Source organism: Durio zibethinus, chromosome 13 (genome assembly GCF_047325235.1).
Source record: "Durio zibethinus cultivar Kanyao isolate XHJ-2024 chromosome 13, ASM4732523v1, whole genome shotgun sequence".
Taxonomy (NCBI): domain Eukaryota; kingdom Viridiplantae; phylum Streptophyta; class Magnoliopsida; order Malvales; family Malvaceae; genus Durio; species Durio zibethinus.
In genome coordinates this window covers 24,301,076-24,323,067 of record NC_143174.1, presented here as the reverse complement: position 1 = coordinate 24,323,067, position 21,992 = coordinate 24,301,076, and the positions used below count along the sequence as shown (strand labels likewise).

Below are 21,992 nucleotides of genomic sequence, written 5' to 3'. Positions count from 1 at the left end.
AAAAAAAAAAAGAAAGAAAACAAATGTCTGTGGTTAATGACATGACATCTTTCAACACACGTGAGTTATTTGAATCATTATCTTATTGGCTTTTTTTTAATTCAAATTAGGTTAATTTGGTATTAAATAATAAATTGAGAGTCAATTGATATAAATAGAAGAAAATGTGTTTAATTACAAACTTTACTATAATTAGAGAACATATTTTATCATTTTACCTAACCTAAGTAACTAGATGAAGAAAGTCCTTATTTTTTTTTTTATTTGTGTTCATTGATCATTCAATCTATTATTTGATATAAAAAAAAATCATATAAGATGAAAAAAATTTAATGTATGCACCAAAAAGAGAAAAAAAATTAATGTATGCGATTAACGACATAATATATTTTAACACATGTAAATTATCTTAATCTCATCGGTTTATTTTTTTTAATTCAAATTAGGTTAGTTTGGTATTAAATAATAAATTGAGAGTTCAATTGATATAAATAGAAGAATATGAGTTTAATTACAAACTTTACTATAATTAGAGAAAGCTTATTCAAATTTGATGGTAAGTTATAGAGTCAAGGTTTTCAAAACAAAAACATTGTAACATCACTATTGCACACCATGTTAGTACTTATTAAAGGACAAAGGCAACCTTTCTCAATGGAAATTTTATCCTATTAAGTGCTAACAGTTAACAAGAATTATTATTTTGATTCCCTTTCTTCTTCTTTTTTTTTTTTTTTTGGAGCACTAAAATGGCAATGTTTGTGTATATGTGTTGTTTATCTTAATATACAAAGAAATAATTTAAAAATGAAAAGATTCTTTAAATTTTTTCATTTAAAAAACATATGTATAAAGTTAAAAATTGTTTTATTTGACTCATCAGCTTTTAAGAGGGTTTTAAAATAGAGAACTTGTTTAAAAGTTTGAATGAAACAAAATACATTTTAATTGCAAGGGAATGGTTAAAATTATGCATAGAAGCATAAGGTCTCTTCTTTGTTTGAAAAGCTATTTGGAGATAATGCAACCTAGTAATGGGCACTAGTCTAGCTACATTTTTCTTCTAAGCTTTTAGTTAGATTTTGTGATTTAAAACACGATAGTGAAAATCATATGAAAATAAAATTTTAGTAATAATTATATATAGGTTTAATAAAATAAAAAAAATCATATTTTTATGGTAACACGAATTATGATATATAATTTTTAAGTAAAATATGATATAAATATCCGAATTTTAATATTTTACATGATATTAATGCACAAATTGTAAGTTCTATTTTTAGTTTATAAATTATTAACAATTAAAAACTTGACAATTTGTAGCATGTTTACTACATGTCTCTTAAAAGATAGTAATACTCTAACTAAATAAAAAAAAAATGATAGCCATTCTTTATATTTTTCTTTCTTATGTCCGTACAAGTTTTCAAATTAAGAATGCTTCTCGAAGAAATGTAAGAATTATGCATAAAAAAAATTATGAATAAATAAATCTAACTTAATTTCCAGATTAACTAATCTTAACCAATTAGAAAATGTATCAAATTAAGTTATTAATTTTCCAAGCTTAATTTGATCATAAAATGAAAAGGTATTGAAAATCAAGTATTAACTCTTATTAGGCATGGTTTTCCTTTTAATCATACATACACTTAGATTGAAAAATTCATCATCATGCCCTGATTAGTTTGAGAACTCTCCTACTAGCAAATTTAATGAGTTTTAATTGTTCTTTAATTGTAGAAAAAAAACCGAAAAATTAAACTATAATGTTAATCCGAAATGGCAAAACTATGATTGTTAAAGCAAATCAAATGCGTCTCCAAAGATGGCAATCCTTTAATTAGAGAAAAAAAATTGATAACCAAGGCTAATTAACTACTTTGACTTATAGTTGAGATTAATTAACTTGATTAACATGACCATATTTGTCTAATTTTAAAAGAACATTTAGTTTTGATCAATAATAAAATATGATATTCAGTAAATTTAAAATATAAATTTAAAAAAATTATTAAGATTGAAATTTTTTAAATTATTTTAGCAAAGTGTGAACTTAATTTAAGAGTTAGATTTTCTTTTACTTGTTATGATATGTAGGTTATAACGAAAATTCAAAAACAAAGACCGATTATAAATGGCAAAAATATAATGGTTATAACCGACACAAAACATAGAGATTTGAGATTTGGAATAGGAACCTGTAGAATTCAGTTGCCATAAAAGCGCGTGGGCGGTTAATTAGTTGCAAGAGTGTGGACAGATGTACAGATAGGGCCCACATGTTTGTCCCCACTAGGTTAACATCCACCGTCAGATCCGGCAATATGCATACCAACCACAGTTAAGTTACTAAAATATAGTTTTAAGATAATTCTCCATGTTAATCTGCTTTTTAACATCACAAAGGTTTGAAAATAACTACAATAAAAATATAAAAAATTTACTAAATACGAATTAATATCTTAATTCTGTGAATTTGTACAACAACGATTAAAAAATAAATAAATAAATTTAATACTTTATTATTTTTTTAATTGAAAAATATATTATACATACAAATTTTTATAAATTCATAATATATTAATTAATTCAAAAATTAATTGACTAATAAACTTGATATTTAAATTTTAATATTTATAATTTATTCTTTTATTTTTGAATAATAACTTTTTTAGTGTAAAAAAATTACTAATACATTATTATTGTTATTAATATTATAACATTACATATAATATATAATAAAATAAAGTAATAAAAGAATAGTAAAAGCTAGGGTTCAGTAAATCTTAAAGAGGCACCCTCCTCTCCCAATATTCTTCTCGGGATTGGTGGTGAAAAGAAACTAACTTATTTCCGCTATAAATATCCCATCTTCCCTCATTCCCTACACCCTGTAAACTCGCCTTCAATCTCTTTACTTTCTTTTCCTTCCTGTTTCCTTTGCTTGGTTCTAGCCATGGTTGTTTATGAAGATTAGGTTTTTTTTAGGGTAAAGGATAAAAGATGGTGGTGATGAGAGGAAAAGGATAAGAAAGAAACAAACATGGCCCTCTTTGTATTCTTCCGCAGCTTTCTTGAACGGCAACTTCATCTTAGATCGTTCTTTGTTGTTGTTGATGGTGCATGTGGGTGGCATACGAGTATGTTGTTGCGGTTCAATAAAGCTGTGGGACGACACAGACAGGGTCAAAGGGAAAATTTCAAGATCGATCGGCCCCAGGATTTGAAATTCTATTTTGGGTGTTTATTTTTTTGTCTAATTAATCTTTTTTTTTGTTTGTTTGGTTTGTCTTTCTGATCCACTTGCAAGGAGTTTTTTGATGCACTCAATAAGTTTTTCTTTGAGATGATTTGACTATGAATGGAATATATATATATATATATTATAGATCAGTAGCTTCCATGGTTATTTGCTTTAAAGAACAAAATTTTTCTGAACCCTAAATGGGTTTTGTGTTTTTTCTTCTTTTGAGTTATGTGAGATGTCCGAGCTTGAGTTGCCATTCTCTCTATTCTTTTGTTTTTGAATTATTATGTTGTTTCTTTCATTTTGCTCTTGATTTGGGCTGCTTTCTAACAGTCCGAAACCATCATAACCATTATCCCATAATAATTTCTGTAGCTGTTTGTTTTTCATTGTTTAGAGAAAAATTAAAGGGAGCAAGTTGTTTTCTTCCATTGCTGTTCTTCTGCAAGCTGCCTCTTTGTACATCAAAGAAAAAGAAAAGGTTACTCCTAATTTGCAGTAACACTGTAAGAAAAGAGAGAGAGAAAGAGAATGATAACTGTTGTTTTTGTACTTGGAATTTTCTACAGCTCTAGATTCTTGTCTTTGCTGAATATTTCTAAGAGTTTGTTTTGGATCTTCTTATCTTAATTGTTTTGACTTTATTTTAATGTAGCGTGCCCCCATGTGTACGTAGGTTCCACACTGCTGGACTTGAGGTTCAAAAAGCTCTTACTTGATATTTGTAGATAAAATTGCAACAGTTATCAGCTGATCAATCTGCAGTTATACTTCCATCGATAAATATTAACTTCAGTCATTTTTATAGATTTCCAAACCCCCAAAGATTCCATTGCAGTCAAATTTTCTTTTTTGTGAGTGAGTGACTATATGATTCACTGCATTCTCATTAATTGGATTTCATGCTTTTTATTCCGTTTAAAGTGTACAATTATTCTGCTTTAGATGGCTCAAAACTGCCAGGATAATTTTTAATTAACCATAATAGGGTTACTACTCAAATAAGCAGCATTAAAATTCCAGTTATATTGAATGTATGCACCAGCGGAATTAGGCTTAAGCCTATCCTGGCTCATTTGAGATCCCACACAATTGATTAAAGTTTACCATGCCTAAGTTCATGCAATTGGATTTGAATGTGAAGCTTGCTGAGTGTTAGGTGAATGAAGCTCTTATAATCAAAAGAAAATAAGAAACCTGGATGGACTGTCCCACTTTTGAATTTTCTAAGATTAGGGTTTTTTTTTTCTTTATATATATATATTTACATATATATTTTTTTCAACAATGCCCAAGGACAACTAAGCTGCAAGAAAAGTGGTTCTAGATTATCCCACAAAACATGCTGTCTTGTCCTGATAGTACTGGGGATGTTTCAAAATCTGATCTTAATGTACGTGCCTTCCTCTAAGGTAGTTGAAACAAGTAAGCTTTTTTTTTTTCATTTGACAAAGTAGATCTACCATAGACAAACTAATGTGATTTTTTAAAATGGAGGCATATTGTTTTGGACAAATTTTTACAGTCATAAAACAAATCCGATGAGAAAGTACAATGATCTGCACCCTGACAAACTAAACAATTGCTGGCTTCTTTATATATATATATATATATATATATTTATATTTATACACACTATATGTTTACCTTAGCTGTATTCGTAGATGTTCACTAGAAAATTGAACTCATCCAGTTAAGGAGCCAAATCTTTTATTCGTTTGTTGAAGTTGCACAAGTCATTTGATCTAGCAACTTTAATGATGTGATCGATCTTTTAATGCTGCCAACTAATCTTGCTCACATTTTAATCATTTCTCCTTTTGTTTTGGTGTACAATGTTTTTAATAACATTACTTTATGATTGATGTAACATGGAGCATCGCTCCTTTATTCTTTGGATTTAATTCTGAGTGCTAATTAACCGACAATTTTCCAGACTTTTGTGGCAATTTTCGAGTCTCCAAGCTTTTTGTTCGTCCGAGTGGCTTAGTTGATTTCATTTAGATGATATTAATGGTTTCGCAAGACTTAGGAAGCGGTTTTAACGGCTCATCAGCATTAAAAAAAAAAAACTGACAGTTAATTTAATCTCTACTATAAGTCTATACTGTTGTAATAGCCTTAACTTAATTTGTTTGCAAGTAATTATTCCAAAAGAAAAGTACTTTACTAGCATTATCATAGCAAAAGATTTAAAAGGTTGGAATCACAGATTAAACAAATATATTATATGCTACAGAACAACCTAGCTACCACTTACTTATATTGTATTGATGAGGTCAAAAAGGAAGGATTTGTTTGTCGGATTTATATAATTTATAATTATTATAGCTTTTTCCTTTAGGAAGGAAAGATAAGAGAGATGAAAAGCTGTGATTGCCTTGTGTTTTGTGAATGTCCACTTGAATAATCTCGGTAATCTTAAGAGAACTACTACTGTAACTGCTGCAACACTTGTCTTATTGTCTGTATTATTGGCTGTGATATCAATAGATTAAAGTATTCATAAATCTTATGAATTGTGGAGTAGTTTTTTATATTTCCTTTACTTTCCCTATTGGCTTGGCATGTGCATGTTCCATTACCTAATTTGCACACATGCAAAAATTTATACATTATCTTGCACGATGCTGGTGTATTTTTTGCATGTTTTGCTGTTTATATGTTGGGAAAGTTGGGCTGGTTTTTCTTGTCAAAAAGTGAAAGGGGGTAGTGAATTAATTTTGCTGAGAAACGATTGACAAATTTTGTTAGTACTTCCACATTTTGTTTACTGATCCTTTTCTCATTTGGATATTTGATTAGGAATGTCATAAGTGAATTCGAAGTGTCGAAGACCGGCTTTTGCAGGGAAGAAATAGGATTGAAGGCTTCGATATTGTCATGATGATGGTTGATTACTTTGGCTTGTACGATATACATATTCCTTTCACCTTCATGGTCAACAAAGTTGCAATTTTTCGTTGCTGGCGCCCTTTCACATCAGATAAAAGGGCAGGTCCCTGCGCTCTTGCAGTTGCAATTGCTCTCCTATTGTTCCAATGGTTTGAACAAAGAGTTATACCTCAAAAGCGACGTGACCGAACAATTTTCCCCAACACATGGGGGCGGAATTATTGCTTTGCCTTGCCATTTCCCTTTCAGCATGTTCATGGCTCCCCCAAAGTTTCAGCCCTAGTACATATCTCTTTAACGGGCGCCAGTTGTATATATATATCAATTGGATTATTTATATAAACAAGTAAAGGTCTCAACTTGATTTAATCCATAAAGCTAGCAATAGCATGAATTCAACAAGAAACCAAACCCATATTCATGAACTCGTTAGTGAAGCAACTAAGTGAAACTACTATATCTTCATTCAAATGTGTACAAAATCATGGATGATTCCCACTTCCCTTCCTTTCCTCCCTCCACGAAATCTCAGTACTTACAATGTTTCATGTTTACTTACATAGAATAGTTTGAAAGGACAAAAAAAGCTTAAAAAATTTTCCATTCTTGCTTTTTTATTATAATAATTAAATTGGAAAAGGGTATTATTTTTTTGGTTAAGAAATGGGAAAATTTGAAGTTGAGACACCATTAATCGATTGTCCTTGCCACCTTGAACAAAAAATTTGACCAAAAAGCTTCCTCTGCACTTCAAAAAAAAAAAAAAAAATCATAGTATACTCCTACATATATGATTTTTGTACTATGATTTATGTTTAGTAAAAGCAGCAATGTAAGTATATAATGGCTTGAATTGGTAAATTGCTCATGCATAAAAGTTTTTAATTATTATCACCTTTTCCCCATGCTTTGTCAATAATTGAATTCACTCTGATAAAAAAAAAAAAAAACCCCGTAATACATTAAATATTTAATTACTATATGTAGTCATGTATCATTATTATTATTATTATTACTAATTATTTTCTACTTTGTACGGATTATAGAACCTTTCTTTGTATTAAGGAAAGATTCTCCATCACTACTCTTATCTTCACTCTAATTAATTAATGGTCCCTTTTCCTTCTTCTATCTTTGATTACACCTTAATAAGAGCCTTTTTCTTTTGGGCTTTTCTATTAGGTGAGATTCTTCTCACTCATCTTTAATTTCCCTGACTTAAATTATGAATCACTGTTTTATTTTAATTTGTTAAAGGCCTATAGTATATATAGCTGTAAAAAGGAAATTTTGTAATTAATAATAATTTAATTTAATTTAATTTTCTAGGAAAATTAAAACTATTTGCATGGGGTTGGTGTAACAGAAGTGAGCGTATATATAGATATATTTTAAATGACCCACTGATATTGTTGCTACTTGCTTAGAATATAATTGGATGAAATTTAGAAATTAAAACCAAAAAGAAACAGAAAATGAAAAAAAAAAAAAAAAAGAAGAAAGAAAGTAGTTGGAAATAAGAGGTGCTTGTGGCTGTGAGGTAGATAACCTTTATGTTCCTTTGGCTGTTCTTCTACTGCCCACCAATGCTGTTTCCGCACGTAAGCAACTTCTGCTGTCATCAACTTTCTACCCCCTTCAACCCATAAATTGTCAAACATACTAGCTGGAAAATTTGCTGTCTTAATTAATCAAATATATGTATAGTTATCGACTCGTCGTCGTCATAGAAAAAATGTTCAAAATGTAAAACATCAAAAGTTGAACTTAATAGTCAGAATATATGTTAGTTTGAATTCCTGAATAAACAATTATAAAAAATCAGCCATGCACCATTCCAAAGATGTAAGGATACATTTATGCATGTATAATTAATGCAATATTGATAAGCTAGCTAGGGTTAGAGGGATGTTGTAGGAGTTAGGGAAAGAGAATAATTGAGAGATAGGTTGGAAAAGTTGAGATCATCTGTGATCAGACAGGTTGGATGATTTCCATAAGAGCTCAACTACCTCTGTTGTGGGGGAATTGAGAGAATTAATTTAAAAGAAAATAAATAACAATATTTATCAAGAAAATGAAATGAAAAAAAAAAAAAACAAGACTGAGGGTCAGATAATTGGGAGAGATCATGATTAGTGGGGGAGTGATTAAAAAATGATGTCATACAAAAAGAGCCAAAGGTTGACCTTTTCCCATAGAGATGTAGGACATCATGTTTAGTGTTTAGACTGAGGGGCAAAGCAAAACCAGAAAGGCCAACAGGAAGAACTAACATCATTGATGATATAAAGGAATTAAAGGTAGGGACTCTTCTCTGCACCAAATATATAACTCCACTTTTTCACCATTTTGATTCAATAATAAATATCAGAAATTAAAAAAAAAATTGATTTAGATCAATTTAATTTGCATATAAACCTATGTCACGCATACATAAAATTCCTTTGATTCTCCCCATGTCCATGCATGGCAAGAAAAGTGTTGCAGTCTATGTGAGTTAAAATAGATGAAATCACCATTTCAAGAGAAAAAAAAAGGAAAAAAACCCACCTTGCAATTCAGCATCAGAAATCTTTTCTCTGGGGGGAAAGCTGCAAGAATGATGGATCACAAGTTCGAAAAAAGGAAAGGGCTGTAATAAAAAAAAATTAAATGAACTAGTAATAATTTTGAGAGCTTAAAGCTTACTAAGCTCGGTATGCGGATAAAAGAGAAATGAAGTATATTTCTTTTCTTTTCTTTTGCTGCAGGAAATCTTGGTCTTCAATGTAGCTAACTGAAACGAGAAAACAAGTCCTGAATTGCCATCATGTTCTCCCAGAGCTTTCTTGAGCTTCCATGGTGTGCTACTTTAAAGCTATATATTAGCTAATATTTTTAAGGAGTAAGTACACAAAGAAAGTTCAAGAAAGCTGTGGAAAAGCATGACCAGAACTTTTAAAGGGAAAAAAAAAAACCATCAACCATCCCACTTAAATTTCTTGACCTCAGATCTCCAAAAAAAGAAAAAAAAAACTCGCAAATTATCAGGAAAGCCTTTTTTCCTGACTAAAAACAGTAGTAGTGATGAAGAAGAAGAATAAGCATGGCCAAATGCAAAATTTCATGGACCAGTGCTGTACCAACATATAATCTATGTACCAGCCTTACGGAGAAAGAAAAGGGGGGAACATAAGCCTGGGGAGGAGGGGAAGAAAGGAAGAGGGGTAGGGTTTGTTTTCACTCACAATCACAAAGCAGCAATTTACTCACCAAAAAAGACCTGCTTTACTGGTGAGTGCTCAGTGGGGTACAAAATACAGCCAGAATATTAAATTAGATACGTCAAGGCAAGCAAGTTAAACTGAAACCTGGCTAGGCCAACATTGAAAAACTTATGGACAAAAAAGAGTAATCAAACATGATGAAAAATTAAAAGAGACCCAGAACCAGAATTAAAGGAATAAAAATAAAAAAAAAAAGAAGGGAAAATCCATATACCAAAGAAAAAATCCCATCCCTATCACATGCAGCCATGTGATTTCATCTCTTTATTTAAAAAAAATTTATTGGAAACTAAAGGTGTGGGTTGTTTTTGGTCCCCAATCTTTATTTTCTTTTCCTTTTTACCCCAAACCTGTATATAATATGTAGGTTATCATCAATCATGATGCTGCAAAATGTTTCTGCCGTAATTTTTTATGTTGAGATCGTTCAAGAAAATAAGTGAAAATTTTTTATTATTATTTAGTTTTTGGTTATGCAAATAGGTGCAAGAAAATTTTATTTCAGGATGAAATTAATGAAGGAAAAAGTTGGAAATGAGAGTAAAAGGCAAGGGTGATTTTTATTTTTTATTTTTATCTGTACCATTTACATTTAGTTGGTGTGTTTCTAAAATTTTTAAAATTTGCTGCAATGATGTGACTCCCTTGGACAAACTTTGATATTGATGGGATAGCATGAAAGATTATCACCCAAAAACTGTCCAAATCTTTTTTCCATTTTTGTAAGTTAATGAATTTGGATGGAATTCAAGAACTCATGAAATTAATAATGAAATTTAACATTATTTTTTTTTTATAATATGATCAAGGATGTTGTCAAATTTTGTTTAAAATTTTCTTTGTCTTCTTTCTATTCAAGAAGATAAGAAAATGGAAATGATGAAATTTAAATTTTTTAATCATTAAATCAAGAAATTAAAAATTATTTTCAATTTTTTATTTAATAATTATAAAATTTTAAAAAACTAAAACATAAAAGTTTAAAGCTCGAAACCATTATCTTATCTTTTATTTCCTATCTAATAAACAAAAAAAAGTTTAAATTTAATTTTTTTTTTTCAGCGATATTCGATCACGTGAGTTTGCAGTGAAATGTACTGCTTAATGGAGCAACACCAAATGTAATTCCTGGCTGTGGCAGCGCAGCGTTGCATGCTATCTGTCGGCGCAATGCTATACCTTTGGTCTCTCTCGCCGATTACTCCAAAAGCAAAAAAAATCAGACCACAAAATGCTGATTTTCGCTATCATCCTTTCACACAAATTTCATCTGTTTCAAATCATTAAAACTTACTAGTCTCTTCATATATATTTTAGCCCGAGCTAATAAGAAATGTCTAATGTATTATTTTTATATTTATATATTATAAAATTATGATTATATATATGATAAAAAATTAATATATAATATTATTGTATAAATATCAAATAATATATTGATGTAAAAAATACAAGAAAAAAGCCGTATTTGAAATTATCATTCATCTTTCACCAAAACCTTGATAAGATTTTTTATAAGAAATCTGACTTTAGGAAAATTGATGTTCATATGTTCTTGCGGTAGTCGAAAAATATCACAAAAAAAGAACGAATAAAGATAAAATTAGATCGATTTTTTCAATACATCTTCGAGAATCTTTAGAATTGAACTTCTATGTTGGCTAATTCCAATTCCATGTTTAAGTAACACATTCAAAATCTAATTATTACTACTATGATTGGGATTTTTTTTCAAGCAAAAAAAAAGAGAGTAATTTTAATTTGAGAGATAACGGACAAATTAGAAATGGGACCGTAATAAAGGGCGGGCATGAGGCATGTGGAATAAAGGCGTACGTTGAAACGGGACGGAGCTTTGACAGAGATAGCAAAGCTTGTCTTCATCCGTTTTGTGGGAGACTGTCCTGCCATTTAACAGCCTGTTCATTTCTTACAAAAACAATGTGCCTCTCTTCTTCCCCTCTTGCAATGAATTTATGATCCATCACATGCATCCAGCTCTTTTATGATTTTCTTTTCCTCCTAAATTCCATGAAGATATCTTTATCATTGATTTTACACTTTGTTGTTGTATACTAAAAGAATTTATCACTTGTTTTGGTTCTATCAAGAAAAATTGCAATTTTTTTTTTTTGTTTGCTCCTACACAAATGGATCACCACATACAATTTTGTCGATTATTTAAAATTTTTTCATGATTGGATTAGTTGAAAATTCAAAAAAAAATTCCGTTGATTTATTTGTGCCTATAATGTGGAAAATAAGGTGTTTTTTAAAGTCAGTAGTAATGTTCATAATGATGGTCCTAATGCTTGCAAGCCTATGCAAAACTCAAAAACATAATATACATTATTGACAACTTTGTCACCCTATGAAAGAAAAAAAAAATCAATCATTTTTTTTTTTTATCTAAAGTGAAATAATGTTTTTTTTTTTTTTTATGATAAGAAAATTTCGGGATAGATAGACTACTCAATCTCTCAGATTAAGGTAAGATGTATCGTATTTGATAACCTAAGACAGATGACTATAAGTCGTGTATTCGAGATAATTCCAATAAATGACTATTGATAGAATTCGAATCTAAAATTTTTTCATCGAATATGATGAACCTAATCGATTGAACCAATCACTTGTCGGTAAAATAATCATATCTATAAACAATTGATGAAATGTGTCACATGTTTAATAGTATTATTTTTGTCTGTTTTAGTTGTGACAATTTTAAATAACACCTTGATCTTAATGGAAATTGGGCCTTTTCAATGCTATGTGTATTTTCTTTGGCCTATAGTACTAGAAGAGGAAAAAAGTTGATTGAAGAAAAATGAAAGTTTTTAGTTGGACAGAGATGAATACAACCCTTGATTAATAAATAAGTACGAATTATATTTTAAAATCTATGAATTAATTAAACAAATTATAAATATAATAAAATATATTCACTTCCATAATATCATCGGGAAATGTTCCATTATCAAAAACAAAATAAATTTTATTTCTTCTATCATTTCACAAACCCAAACTTTAAATAATAAAGACAAAATTAAAGCAAAACAAAGTGGTCCCAAATTATAGGGTGGTTCGCCTTTGACGTTTTATTTTGAGAATTTTTTACTTGTTTTAATGGTTAATGTTAGGATAAAGGGTATAAAAAGTTTTGAATTATAATTAAAATTTTTATTTATATTTATATTTTTTATTATAATCAATTAATATTTTAAATATTTATTTGATTAAACTTTTATTTGGATAAAAAAATTAATATCGTTAATTATTTTTCAACTAAAATAAAATGTTATGTAATAAAAATAAAATAGATGGAAGTTTTATCATCACTTCGTGCAATTAATATGTAAAAATCAAGTTACATAATTTTTTTTATTTATTATCTCTTTCACTTTCTCTTTGAAATTTTCTTTAAAAGTTCAATTGATTATAATTCGAAGATTACTTGATTCAATTTTTTTCACTTGACTAGATTTTATTCAATTAATGAGTCAATTGAGTGAAATATAAAATTAAAGATTTAATTATTAAAGATTTAAGTGATTATTAAATTATAATTAAAGGGTATTTTTGACCTTTTAGTCTTAATGTTATTAATATGGTCTATGAGAATTGATTAAGTTTGTAAGAATTAAATATTTCATTTATAAAATCTATGTGTGATTTTTGCTGTTAAAAATCTCATATGTAAATCCAAAAAAAAAAAAAATGTTGTTAATATCTCCAAAATTATTCACAATTGAAGCTTTGCATCAAACTTTGACGTGGAAGTCTTTGGTGATTTCCACCTTGAGAGGCAAAGCAATTTATTAAGAGCCTTTGGCTTTTTCAAAAAGAAAAATATACAAGGGAAATTATTCGTGATCCACCCACCTTGAGAAGGAAAGCATTTGACATGGAAGTTCTTTCTTAAAAATAATTTAATAAAAAAATAAAATTGATAAATTGATAAAATTTAATACGAGAATCAATAATATATATAAATTATTAAAAATATTATTTACAATTTAATTTTGATTAGTACTTATTCAATTATCAAAATTTTATCAAAATTTTTTATTAAAAATATCTATATAAAAAAATCAAAATTTATTAAGCTTTTTTTTTTCAAAATTTACAAACTTAATCTATGTAATAAAATATTTTAATTTATCTATTTTAATTTTAAATTTAATTTTTATATGATATTTTTAATAAAAAATTCTATGAATTTTGACTAAAAATTTTTTTATAAATCTTTTACTGTCACTTAACTCAAATTTAAAATAAAAATATTAATATATTGCTCAAAAAATTTGAGTTTGAGCAAATACATTTACGTGTAATAATAGTCCAGATCGAGTAAGGTTTGATTTAAATTTTTTAAATATTGCATAATTTATGAAATTTTAAAATTTGATCTGAATCTAATTATTTTTTTATTTGATTCAGTTTGGATTAAATTTTATTTATTCAATTTATCGATTTTTGAATTTTAATTTTTTATTTATTATATATTAATTTAATATAAAATTTTAATATATTTAAATAGATTTTAATATAAAATTATTATTTTTATTTTATAAAATTTAAAAAATATATAAAAATTAATATATATATATATATAATTCAATTTGGTTAGAGTTTTTTTTTTTTTTTTTTTTTGAGTTTCTATCTCCCAATCCAAAATTTGATCTATACTAAATTGAACGATTTTAAATCGATTTTTAATTTTTTAATATTTTTTAATCCGAAAATTCAACGTTGACAAGGGTCTTCCAATAATTCATTCAAAGTAATGGATTTCTTTAAATAACTTTGTCACATCCTTGAATAAAGTTCACGCGTTTTGTGGGATCAAAAGTGCAACAACTCCGCGTTTTCTCAATTCTCAAATCCGCGTATTCTCAAATATTGTCCAAAAGAAAAGAGGGTTCTTGTTCTTAAGCTCAACAAAAAATCAGATAAAATGAAAATTACTCTTTTTTCATCTTTGTAGCAGCTGTTTTATCTTCTTATTCATCTTGGTTCTGTTTTATTGACAAGAAATATGGTGACATCCATACTTTTACTAGCAGTTCTTTTTACAGCTGGTTTTATTAATTTTTACTTCTATTTTTCTCCCTGGAAGTTTTATGCATGGCTTCAATCTTTCTTCCTTAACAGCTCTTCATCATCACCTGTGTCCTCTAAGACTGTTACACAGGTGATTTCAGTGAAGGAAAGGAGTGATTCAAAAAAGGTAGAGCAGAAAAGGGTTTTTGCCACCTTTGACAAGAATGGTGATGGGTTCATAACAAAGCAAGAACTGAGGGAATCACTAAAGAATATCAGGATGTTCCTTACAGAGAAAGAGGTCGAAGAAATGGTACTGAAAGTGGATGCAAATGGAGATGGCTTGATCGATTTCGATGAGTTTTGCACCTTGTGTCAGGCCATGGATGGTCATCATGAGGAAGGTGTGAGAAGAGGAGAAGATGGAAATGGAATTGTTGAAGAAGGTGTCGTAGAAGGGGAATTGAAGGAAGCTTTCGACGTGTTTGACAAAGACAAAGATGGGTTGATTTCAGTTGAGGAATTGGGTTCTGTGTTGTGTTCTTTGGGGTTGCAGGAAGGGAACAAGATGGAAGACTGCAAAGCAATGATCAGGAAAGTTGACATGGATGGAGATGGAATGGTTAATTTCGACGAATTCAAGAGGATGATGAAAAGTGGAGGAGGACTAGTTTCAGTATCAGCCTTCTGATCTCACCAATCTTAAAGCTTAAAGCTTAAAGTAAGGCTTTTCATCTCTCTTTCTCCAGCCCAAACTCACAATTTATGTACAGACAACACTTATCGTGATCTCCTTTCAAATCTACAGGCGTTTGTCTGTGTTGGTTTTGTTACTTTTAACCCTTTTGAACTGGTTTTTGACACATTAGCACAACCATTAAAAGCTTTCACCACAACAACCCTGCCACTACCAACTTGCAACTACCATCTTATATTCGTGACAGTACTTTTAACAACGTTTGTACACTAGTTCAGGTTTTAGGTCTGTCTGAATTTGAATGTACTGTACATATTTTTTAACTTTGTTGTGCACCTGTCGAAATCTATATTTGTAATCGCCACCAAACGTGTGCGGTGTGAAGGGTGTAAATTGTAAATGTATTCTTGTAAATGTATTCCAGATGTGTTATCTTCAATAGGATGTATTGCCAACATGAAAAATTCACCAAAGCGTTGAGGTCTGAACATAATCATGTCTCGGTTCAGTTGCATCAGAGAAAATTGAGATCAATGAGAATATCAAGGGCAAAGGCTGGGGCGAAGAAAGAAATTGTTCATGATGACAGCAAAGCAGCATGAATTGTTCACTGAAGCATCTGATGGCACGACAGAAGCAAAGCTTCTTCTCTTCTTCCCTTCTTGTTAACGGCAGTAAGAAACTCACTCTCCAAGTAATTGCATAAAGGCAACATTTTTGTGGCTTGATAGCATGACCATGAGGATAAAATGCAGACTTCTGAGTTATGTCTTCTTCTACAGCATATGTGTGGATACAAATAAAAACTTCAAGTCTGGATATAAAGCCTACCAACATTTTTTATTATCAAATATCCACTTCAAGCATGAACATGGTTGCATTTGGTTAAAAATTCAAGAGCATGTCTTTTAACTGCAGCCTACCCTTCTGTAAAAAGAGAAAAAAAAAATAAATGCAAGTGGCAGCACATTAATTGAAGAAGATGAAAAACTCTAAGTGGCTAAAGATCGATAGCAAAACTTTTACTAGGATTCAAAAACAGGTTGTCCACAATCATCTGCAAAGCCATATCCAAGAATTACTAGAAAACATCAGGGTTGAAACGGCCTGGGATGGAGCTACTTTGCTGTGCTTGCTTCAAGTGCATTGTCAATGCATAGTTGTTTACCTGTTGGGGCATTAGATGATCAAACAATTTTCATCAGATTCTGGAAAATCTAAAATATTACGCTTGATCATGTAGCAATAAAAAATAAGATGGATGGATACATAGATTACATATGCATATGCACGGTTTGTGCATGTGTTCCAGTGTGCATTAAAAGTTAGTTCATGAGGCCAACCTCAAGGGTTCTCAACTGCTCCTGATACTGAGACACTAGTTGCTTCAGTTGCCGCAACTCTTGACTCTGATTTTCATACTCTTTCTGACGCTCATGTTGAACAGAAACAGCTCGCTTGAGAATGGCATTTTCCTGAATAAGTGTTTCCAATCGTTCTTTCAGCATCATATTTTCCTATAACAACCCAAGTAGTAAGTTCAACATCCTCAGAACAACCATTTCCTCATTTTCCCCTCTGAAACCCAAGAAAAAGTGTGGATGTGGTGTGCAGCAGGGAATGGAGAGTAGATAACCATTAGCAACTGTAACAACCATGACAACCAACCTGGTGAAAATTTTGGGCCAGCTCTTCTCCACCTCGTGCACGAATGGACTTCTCCAAAGCCTCCAGTGCTCTTGAGGCACGAGCTCTGGCATCATCAATGTTAGAAGCATTCAACATTTCTCTAACAAAAAGCTCCACCCAATCTGGACCATCCATCAAGAAGAATTCTGGAGCCGTCTGCTCCTTAGTCGGAACATCTCCATTAGCTGCTATACCTAAAACAGAACAATGCTATTCTCACTAAGTAATTAGTGATTCCAACTGACTAAAAGGTAATTCAGTAAAACATATGTAAGTCATAATTCTAGTTTTAATTGCATCTCATCCATGGAAAATGTTGGCCTGTTGGGCTAGCCAAATAACACAAAAGGTGCAAGCAAGAACATAAACAGTAACGTTAATAGCAATACTCACAGATCAAATTGCTAAGAAAGCTTTACATATTGCATGGTATATTTGTGTCAGCTTCAGGTTTCCACAATTTTTTTTTTTTTTTAATTTTTATTTTGAGAAAACAAAAAGGGGCATGGGAGGGACATTCACTGATAAGTGATAACCAACTCCAACCTTTGTAGGTGAATTACACATTACACATTACCCTTTCTCAGAAGCACTCTTATCGTCATGGACACCACCAAAAGCAAACCATTCATTTAAAACATGTTACATTAAATCAAAGAACAAAATTTCGGGTTATCATATTTCCATGTTGTCTTCTGAACAATTCCCTAAGAAAAAGCTAAACCTTCTTTGCTTCAAAGTCCAAACAAAGTTAAGATCTTGGTCAAACCAAATGATGCATGATCTGTCAGGGATATCATCAATCTCGAGTGATCAACGTTGAATAAAAAGGATTTTCTTTTCATACCTTGCGCTTGAAGTTGAACATTTTCCTCTAATTCTACACCAGTTTTATCATCATCAGCATCAGCAGCAGCAGCAGCAGCAGCAGCAGCAGCAGATCCTAAACGAAGCTCATTCAAACTTCTAATAGCTGAATCCAAATCATCTCCACATTCTTCAAGTGCTCTCTCAAGAACCTAAAATCATATTATTTCATCAAATTATTACGACCGATACAACTTTTCCTGTATTAAATAATAATAATTTTCAAATTCATTTCATCTCCCAGAAATTAAAAATAACATTTTTATTAAAAAAAAAGAAGGAAATCGTACCTGCTTGTCCATTTCAGGGAAAATAACAATCAGTTGATCGATCAAAAACAAGGAGGGAGGCGTAGAAGAAGAAGAAGCAAAACGAGAAGAGCAACGGATTCTCTTAGAAACGGGAGATGTCGCACTCAATTCCTCAAAGAAAGATCTCTTTCCTGAAACTATGGCAGACATGTTTCAGCCAAATTGCCTGCTCTTTTGTCCTTGTTTTTTTCCCCAATCTCTCCCTCTCTTTTAAATTATATCGAAAATCAATCACATAAACTCCGATCCTATCGATCTCGATTTATCTCAAGAAAAAAGAAAGTAAAAGAATTTTAGAAAATTAGGATTTGATTTGTCGCATTTGAGGAATTGAATAATTTGATTTTTTTAAAAATTTTCGTTGTTGTTGGTGGCCATGGCTGGAGGAGGAAACAGGCAGCGGCCAGGAGAAATAAAAAAAATGGATGTGGGAGAACCCACCACTCCGAATTACACACGTCAAGCATAAGGTATTGAACGGGACACGTGGTTTACTTCGATTGGAGTTCGACATCGTTACAGGAGATTTTGACAGTCTAGGTCCAGAAACAAACACAAGCCATTTTCAATCTGAACTTCAATGGCCCAGCCTTAGGCTACTCCAGGCCTTACCCAGAAAGGAGAAAACTAAGGCGGTAGATATAGAAATCTGCTTGATGATTTTATTTAATTTATTTAAAATATAAAAGATTTAATATATTTTATTATTTAATTAATAAAAAATTAATCGGACTGAATTAATTTTAATTAATTAATTTTTAAATTTAAAATTTTAATTCAATTAATAAAAATAATATAATATAATTCAATTAATTTTATTTTAAATAATTTAATTTAAAATTAATTGATTCGATCGAATACCCTTTAATTATTTTCTTTATAATACATGTAACATGTTCTCCATCTCGATCAACAACTCTCTCACCAAAATTAAAAATTACATAAACAATTATACTTGATAAGCTTAGGCATGCATGTTTTTTCTTTGATATAAACAATGTCAGAAAAGCATGGAATGTTTGTTTGGTCATTTAGATTTCTGTCATTCTTTTTTTGTCCATTACTAGCTAGCATTCTGAAATTCAATTCAAGAAAGGAAAGACATTTTTTTTTAGCATCGATCTTTCATGATTTAAAGTCATGTATTACTAATTTGGTAGCAACTAAAATGGGAGCAAAGATACTTCTTAGGATGTACTTGATTGAGCTGGCAATGGAATTGGATTCCAGTTCACAATAAGTAATTAAGTTTCAAAGATTTGTGGAACCTGGTCAAGAATCATCTTCATATCAATCGATGGGATTTTGTTTTCTATTTTCTATCAATCTTCCCACCAATAAGATGGGATTGTACAAACCATCATGATGATGACACCTAACAACGAACCATGCTGCACAAGTGGTTCACCTCTGGTATTATTTATGAGGAAAAGAAATGGTTTCTTTTTTGTTTTTATGCCAAATGAATAGTTGCAACTTCAATCTGTAAGCTTAGATATTATGGTTTTGATCAAAATCCATCTTGCTTGCCCAATACGATGACCTTGAGTGGGCTACAACGGTCAGTCTTTCAAAAACTATTCTCAGCGTAGATGTGGTGGTGTAGTGGATCAATTCATTAAGTTTCATTTGAAATGGTGTGAAATTAAAAATAATAATAATTATTATTATAATTATAATTAAAAATTTTAATAAAAAATTTATGTTAAATAAATTTTATTTAAATAAATATTTAAATTTAATTGATAATACGACAAGCTCAATCATCTCGTATTAAAAATATTAAAATCCAAACTTAGGTTTAACGGGGTCAATGGGTACCAACACAGTACATTTGGCAAGTTGCAAAATGCATTGTAGGGAAAAAAACAAAAGAAAAAAAAGAAAAGGGATCTCATCTCTCAGATTTGCTTTTCTTCACCCAAAGCATCGTGGACTTCCATTTTGTTTATATTGGCTGGTTGTTGATGAAATGACCCCTCACCAAGCTCTTCGTTCCCCAACTCTTCCCATCAAATCTCCCTTTTTATAAAGAAAAAGAAAAACTAAACTAAAACCCTTTCAATAGAACAAAGAAGCCCATCTATAATAAGAGACTTCATATGCATCTCATTTCCCTCTATAAATCTATACATACATATAGGAATATATCCATTTTGCCCTAATGAAAGAGAGAAACAAAGAGCCTAGGGTGGTGGGATTGCACTCAAATACCCTCTTGACTATCCTCCCATTAGCTTTGACCACACAATAATATTAAAGACCGAGAATTGTTTAATTAGTGGGAAAAAAAAAAACTTTTTTGACCCTTTGATTAGGAAACCTTTTTGGGTACAGTATCGTACTTATCGCAAACTCCATGTAGGCAAAATATTTTCTTTTTTATTTGTTTTGGAAGTTTTTAGGCAGCCAAAGCTTAAGGTGGCAAATCAATATTCCTCGAGTCAGTGATAAAGAATTTAATTTTTTAAAATAAAATTTTAATTTTAAATTTAAAAAAAATTATTTTTTATAAAATTCAATTCGATTTAATTTTTAATTAATCAAAATTTAAAATAATTATTGAACATCGAAAAATTAAAAAAAAAAAAATTTAAGGTGGCAAGGTGTTAGAATAAAAGAAAGAAAGAGACACAAATTTTAAGTGAAAATAATTTAATTTAATCACCCTTTGCTTCCATTTTTTAAAGCAAATCAGATAGGATAATTCTTTAATGAATTAGATTATTGATGAAAATAACCTTCTATACAATGTAAATATTTTAAGTGAAATATAATTACATATCTTATTGCCTAGGTTGGATGGTATAAATACAGCTAAGTAATGTATTTCTCCTATTGTTTTAATGTTCATGAAATTAATTATTAATTATTGCATTAATTTAAAAATATTTTATAGATAATAATGAAATTAGCATTAAAGAGTGTTCTTAAAACACTCATTAAAAAAACTCAGAGATATATATCTATTCTAATATATAAAAGAAAACTAGTGAGAGAAAACCTAAGAGATTTTATTAAGTTTAGTTTTGAACTTATGTTCTAAGATATAAAATATTTATTTTTTTTATATTTAAAACTTTCCATTTAGAGATGATAACGAGTTGAGTTGGAATGAAATCTTTTTATTTTAAACTCGACCTGATCCAATAATAAAATATTTTTTTATATTCGAACTTGATCCAACCTGCATATATTTAAGTTCACGATTAATTTGGTTCAAAATTGATAAATATTATTTTTTAAATATAAATAAATATATATAAATATAAAATAAATAAATAATATATATATTGAGTCTACATGAGCTAGGATTGCTTAAAACCTGACTTTGATCTCAAAATTTTTTTTTAAAAATACTTAACTTGACTTGATCTAAAATTTGATTTAAAAAAAAAATCGATCTTATAAGATTGGATCAAGTTAAAACTCAACAGTTACGAGTTAAATTACCAACTCTACTTTCATTCTTCTAATTTCAAGTTTTAAAGGGGTTTACAACAAAATTATTCATTTTCATTCCATTTTGCAATCACTAAATAATGACTTTAGATATAACTACAATGTGGGTATTATGCATTTGGGAATTGAATCATTGTAAGTGGTGAGTCTTAGTCGATAAGTGAAGAGAGAGATGTTTCTTTTCCAATTCAATCCTAATTAATAAAGCAAAAACAAAATAGTTGCTGACCTACTAGTCTATGTCATTTGTTTGGAAAATCTTGCATGTTTTGTATTTCAAGGTCAAATTATGATTGAAACTATCAAACAAAAATAATGGATTTATTTGGTTTACAAGAGAATAAATATGTATATAAAGATTACTAACCAAAGATCAACAAATATTTTTTACATTTTCCCAAGGTTTTCATAGGCTTTTATTTTTTTGTGAATTTTTTTTTAATTGCAATAACATTGTTGTTATCTATGCACCATTGTTTTGGTAAACTTGCGACATTAAAACAAAA

General features: G+C 29.8%; 1 protein-coding gene, 2 long non-coding RNA genes and 1 pseudogene across 5 annotated transcripts; 2 read left to right on the top strand and 2 right to left on the bottom strand.

Annotated features, from left to right (window-relative positions):
• Positions 1–2,820: 2,820 nt before the first annotated feature.
• LOC149515455 (uncharacterized) lies at positions 2,821–6,507 on the top strand. The gene is made up of 2 exons (XR_016326744.1): positions 2,821–4,111; positions 6,059–6,507. It is a non-coding gene; the product is annotated as an uncharacterized LOC149515455 (long non-coding RNA).
• Positions 6,508–6,581: 74 nt separating this feature from the next.
• LOC149515454 (uncharacterized) lies at positions 6,582–9,548 on the bottom strand. The gene is made up of 2 exons (XR_016326743.1): positions 8,702–9,548; positions 6,582–7,784 (listed from the first exon to the last, which is right to left on the bottom strand). It is a non-coding gene; the product is annotated as an uncharacterized LOC149515454 (long non-coding RNA).
• A 4,786-nt stretch (positions 9,549–14,334) lies between these two features.
• Positions 14,335–15,630, top strand: LOC111303286 (calmodulin-like protein 3 pseudogene; annotated as a pseudogene). Its single transcript, XR_016326742.1, has 2 exons — positions 14,335–15,181; positions 15,582–15,630. The product of XR_016326742.1 is annotated as a calmodulin-like protein 3 pseudogene (transcript).
• Positions 15,631–15,972: 342 nt separating this feature from the next.
• LOC111303284 (uncharacterized) lies at positions 15,973–18,463 on the bottom strand. Of its 2 annotated transcripts, XR_002691737.2 has the most exons (6): positions 18,004–18,324; positions 17,694–17,865; positions 16,826–17,040; positions 16,501–16,674; positions 16,184–16,325; positions 15,973–16,084 (listed from the first exon to the last, which is right to left on the bottom strand). XR_002691737.2 is itself a non-coding variant. In XM_022899419.2 (5 exons), the coding sequence occupies exons 1-5, from the start codon at positions 18,172–18,174 to the stop codon at positions 16,239–16,241; spliced, it is 819 nt and encodes a 272-aa protein (XP_022755154.2). In that variant the 5' UTR covers positions 18,175–18,463; the 3' UTR covers positions 15,973–16,238. The 2 variants fall into 2 exon arrangements, 1 of the variants encoding a protein (XP_022755154.2); XM_022899419.2 differs by having other exon boundaries at positions 15,973–16,325; positions 18,004–18,463.
• Positions 18,464–21,992: the final 3,529 nt, after the last annotated feature.

Bases quoted from the DNA above. Each gene is read 5' to 3' on its own strand.
- LOC111303284 (XM_022899419.2), bottom strand. From the start codon at position 18,174: ATGTCTGCCATAGTTTCAGGAAAGAGATCTTTCTTTGAGGAATTGAGT. The intron at 17,866-18,003 runs GTACGATTTCCT...ATATGATTTTAG, and splicing joins TCCCTGAAATGGACAAGCAG to GTTCTTGAGAGAGCACTTGA. The intron at 17,041-17,693 runs GTATGAAAAGAA...GTTCTGTTTTAG, and splicing joins TGTTCAACTTCAAGCGCAAG to GTATAGCAGCTAATGGAGAT.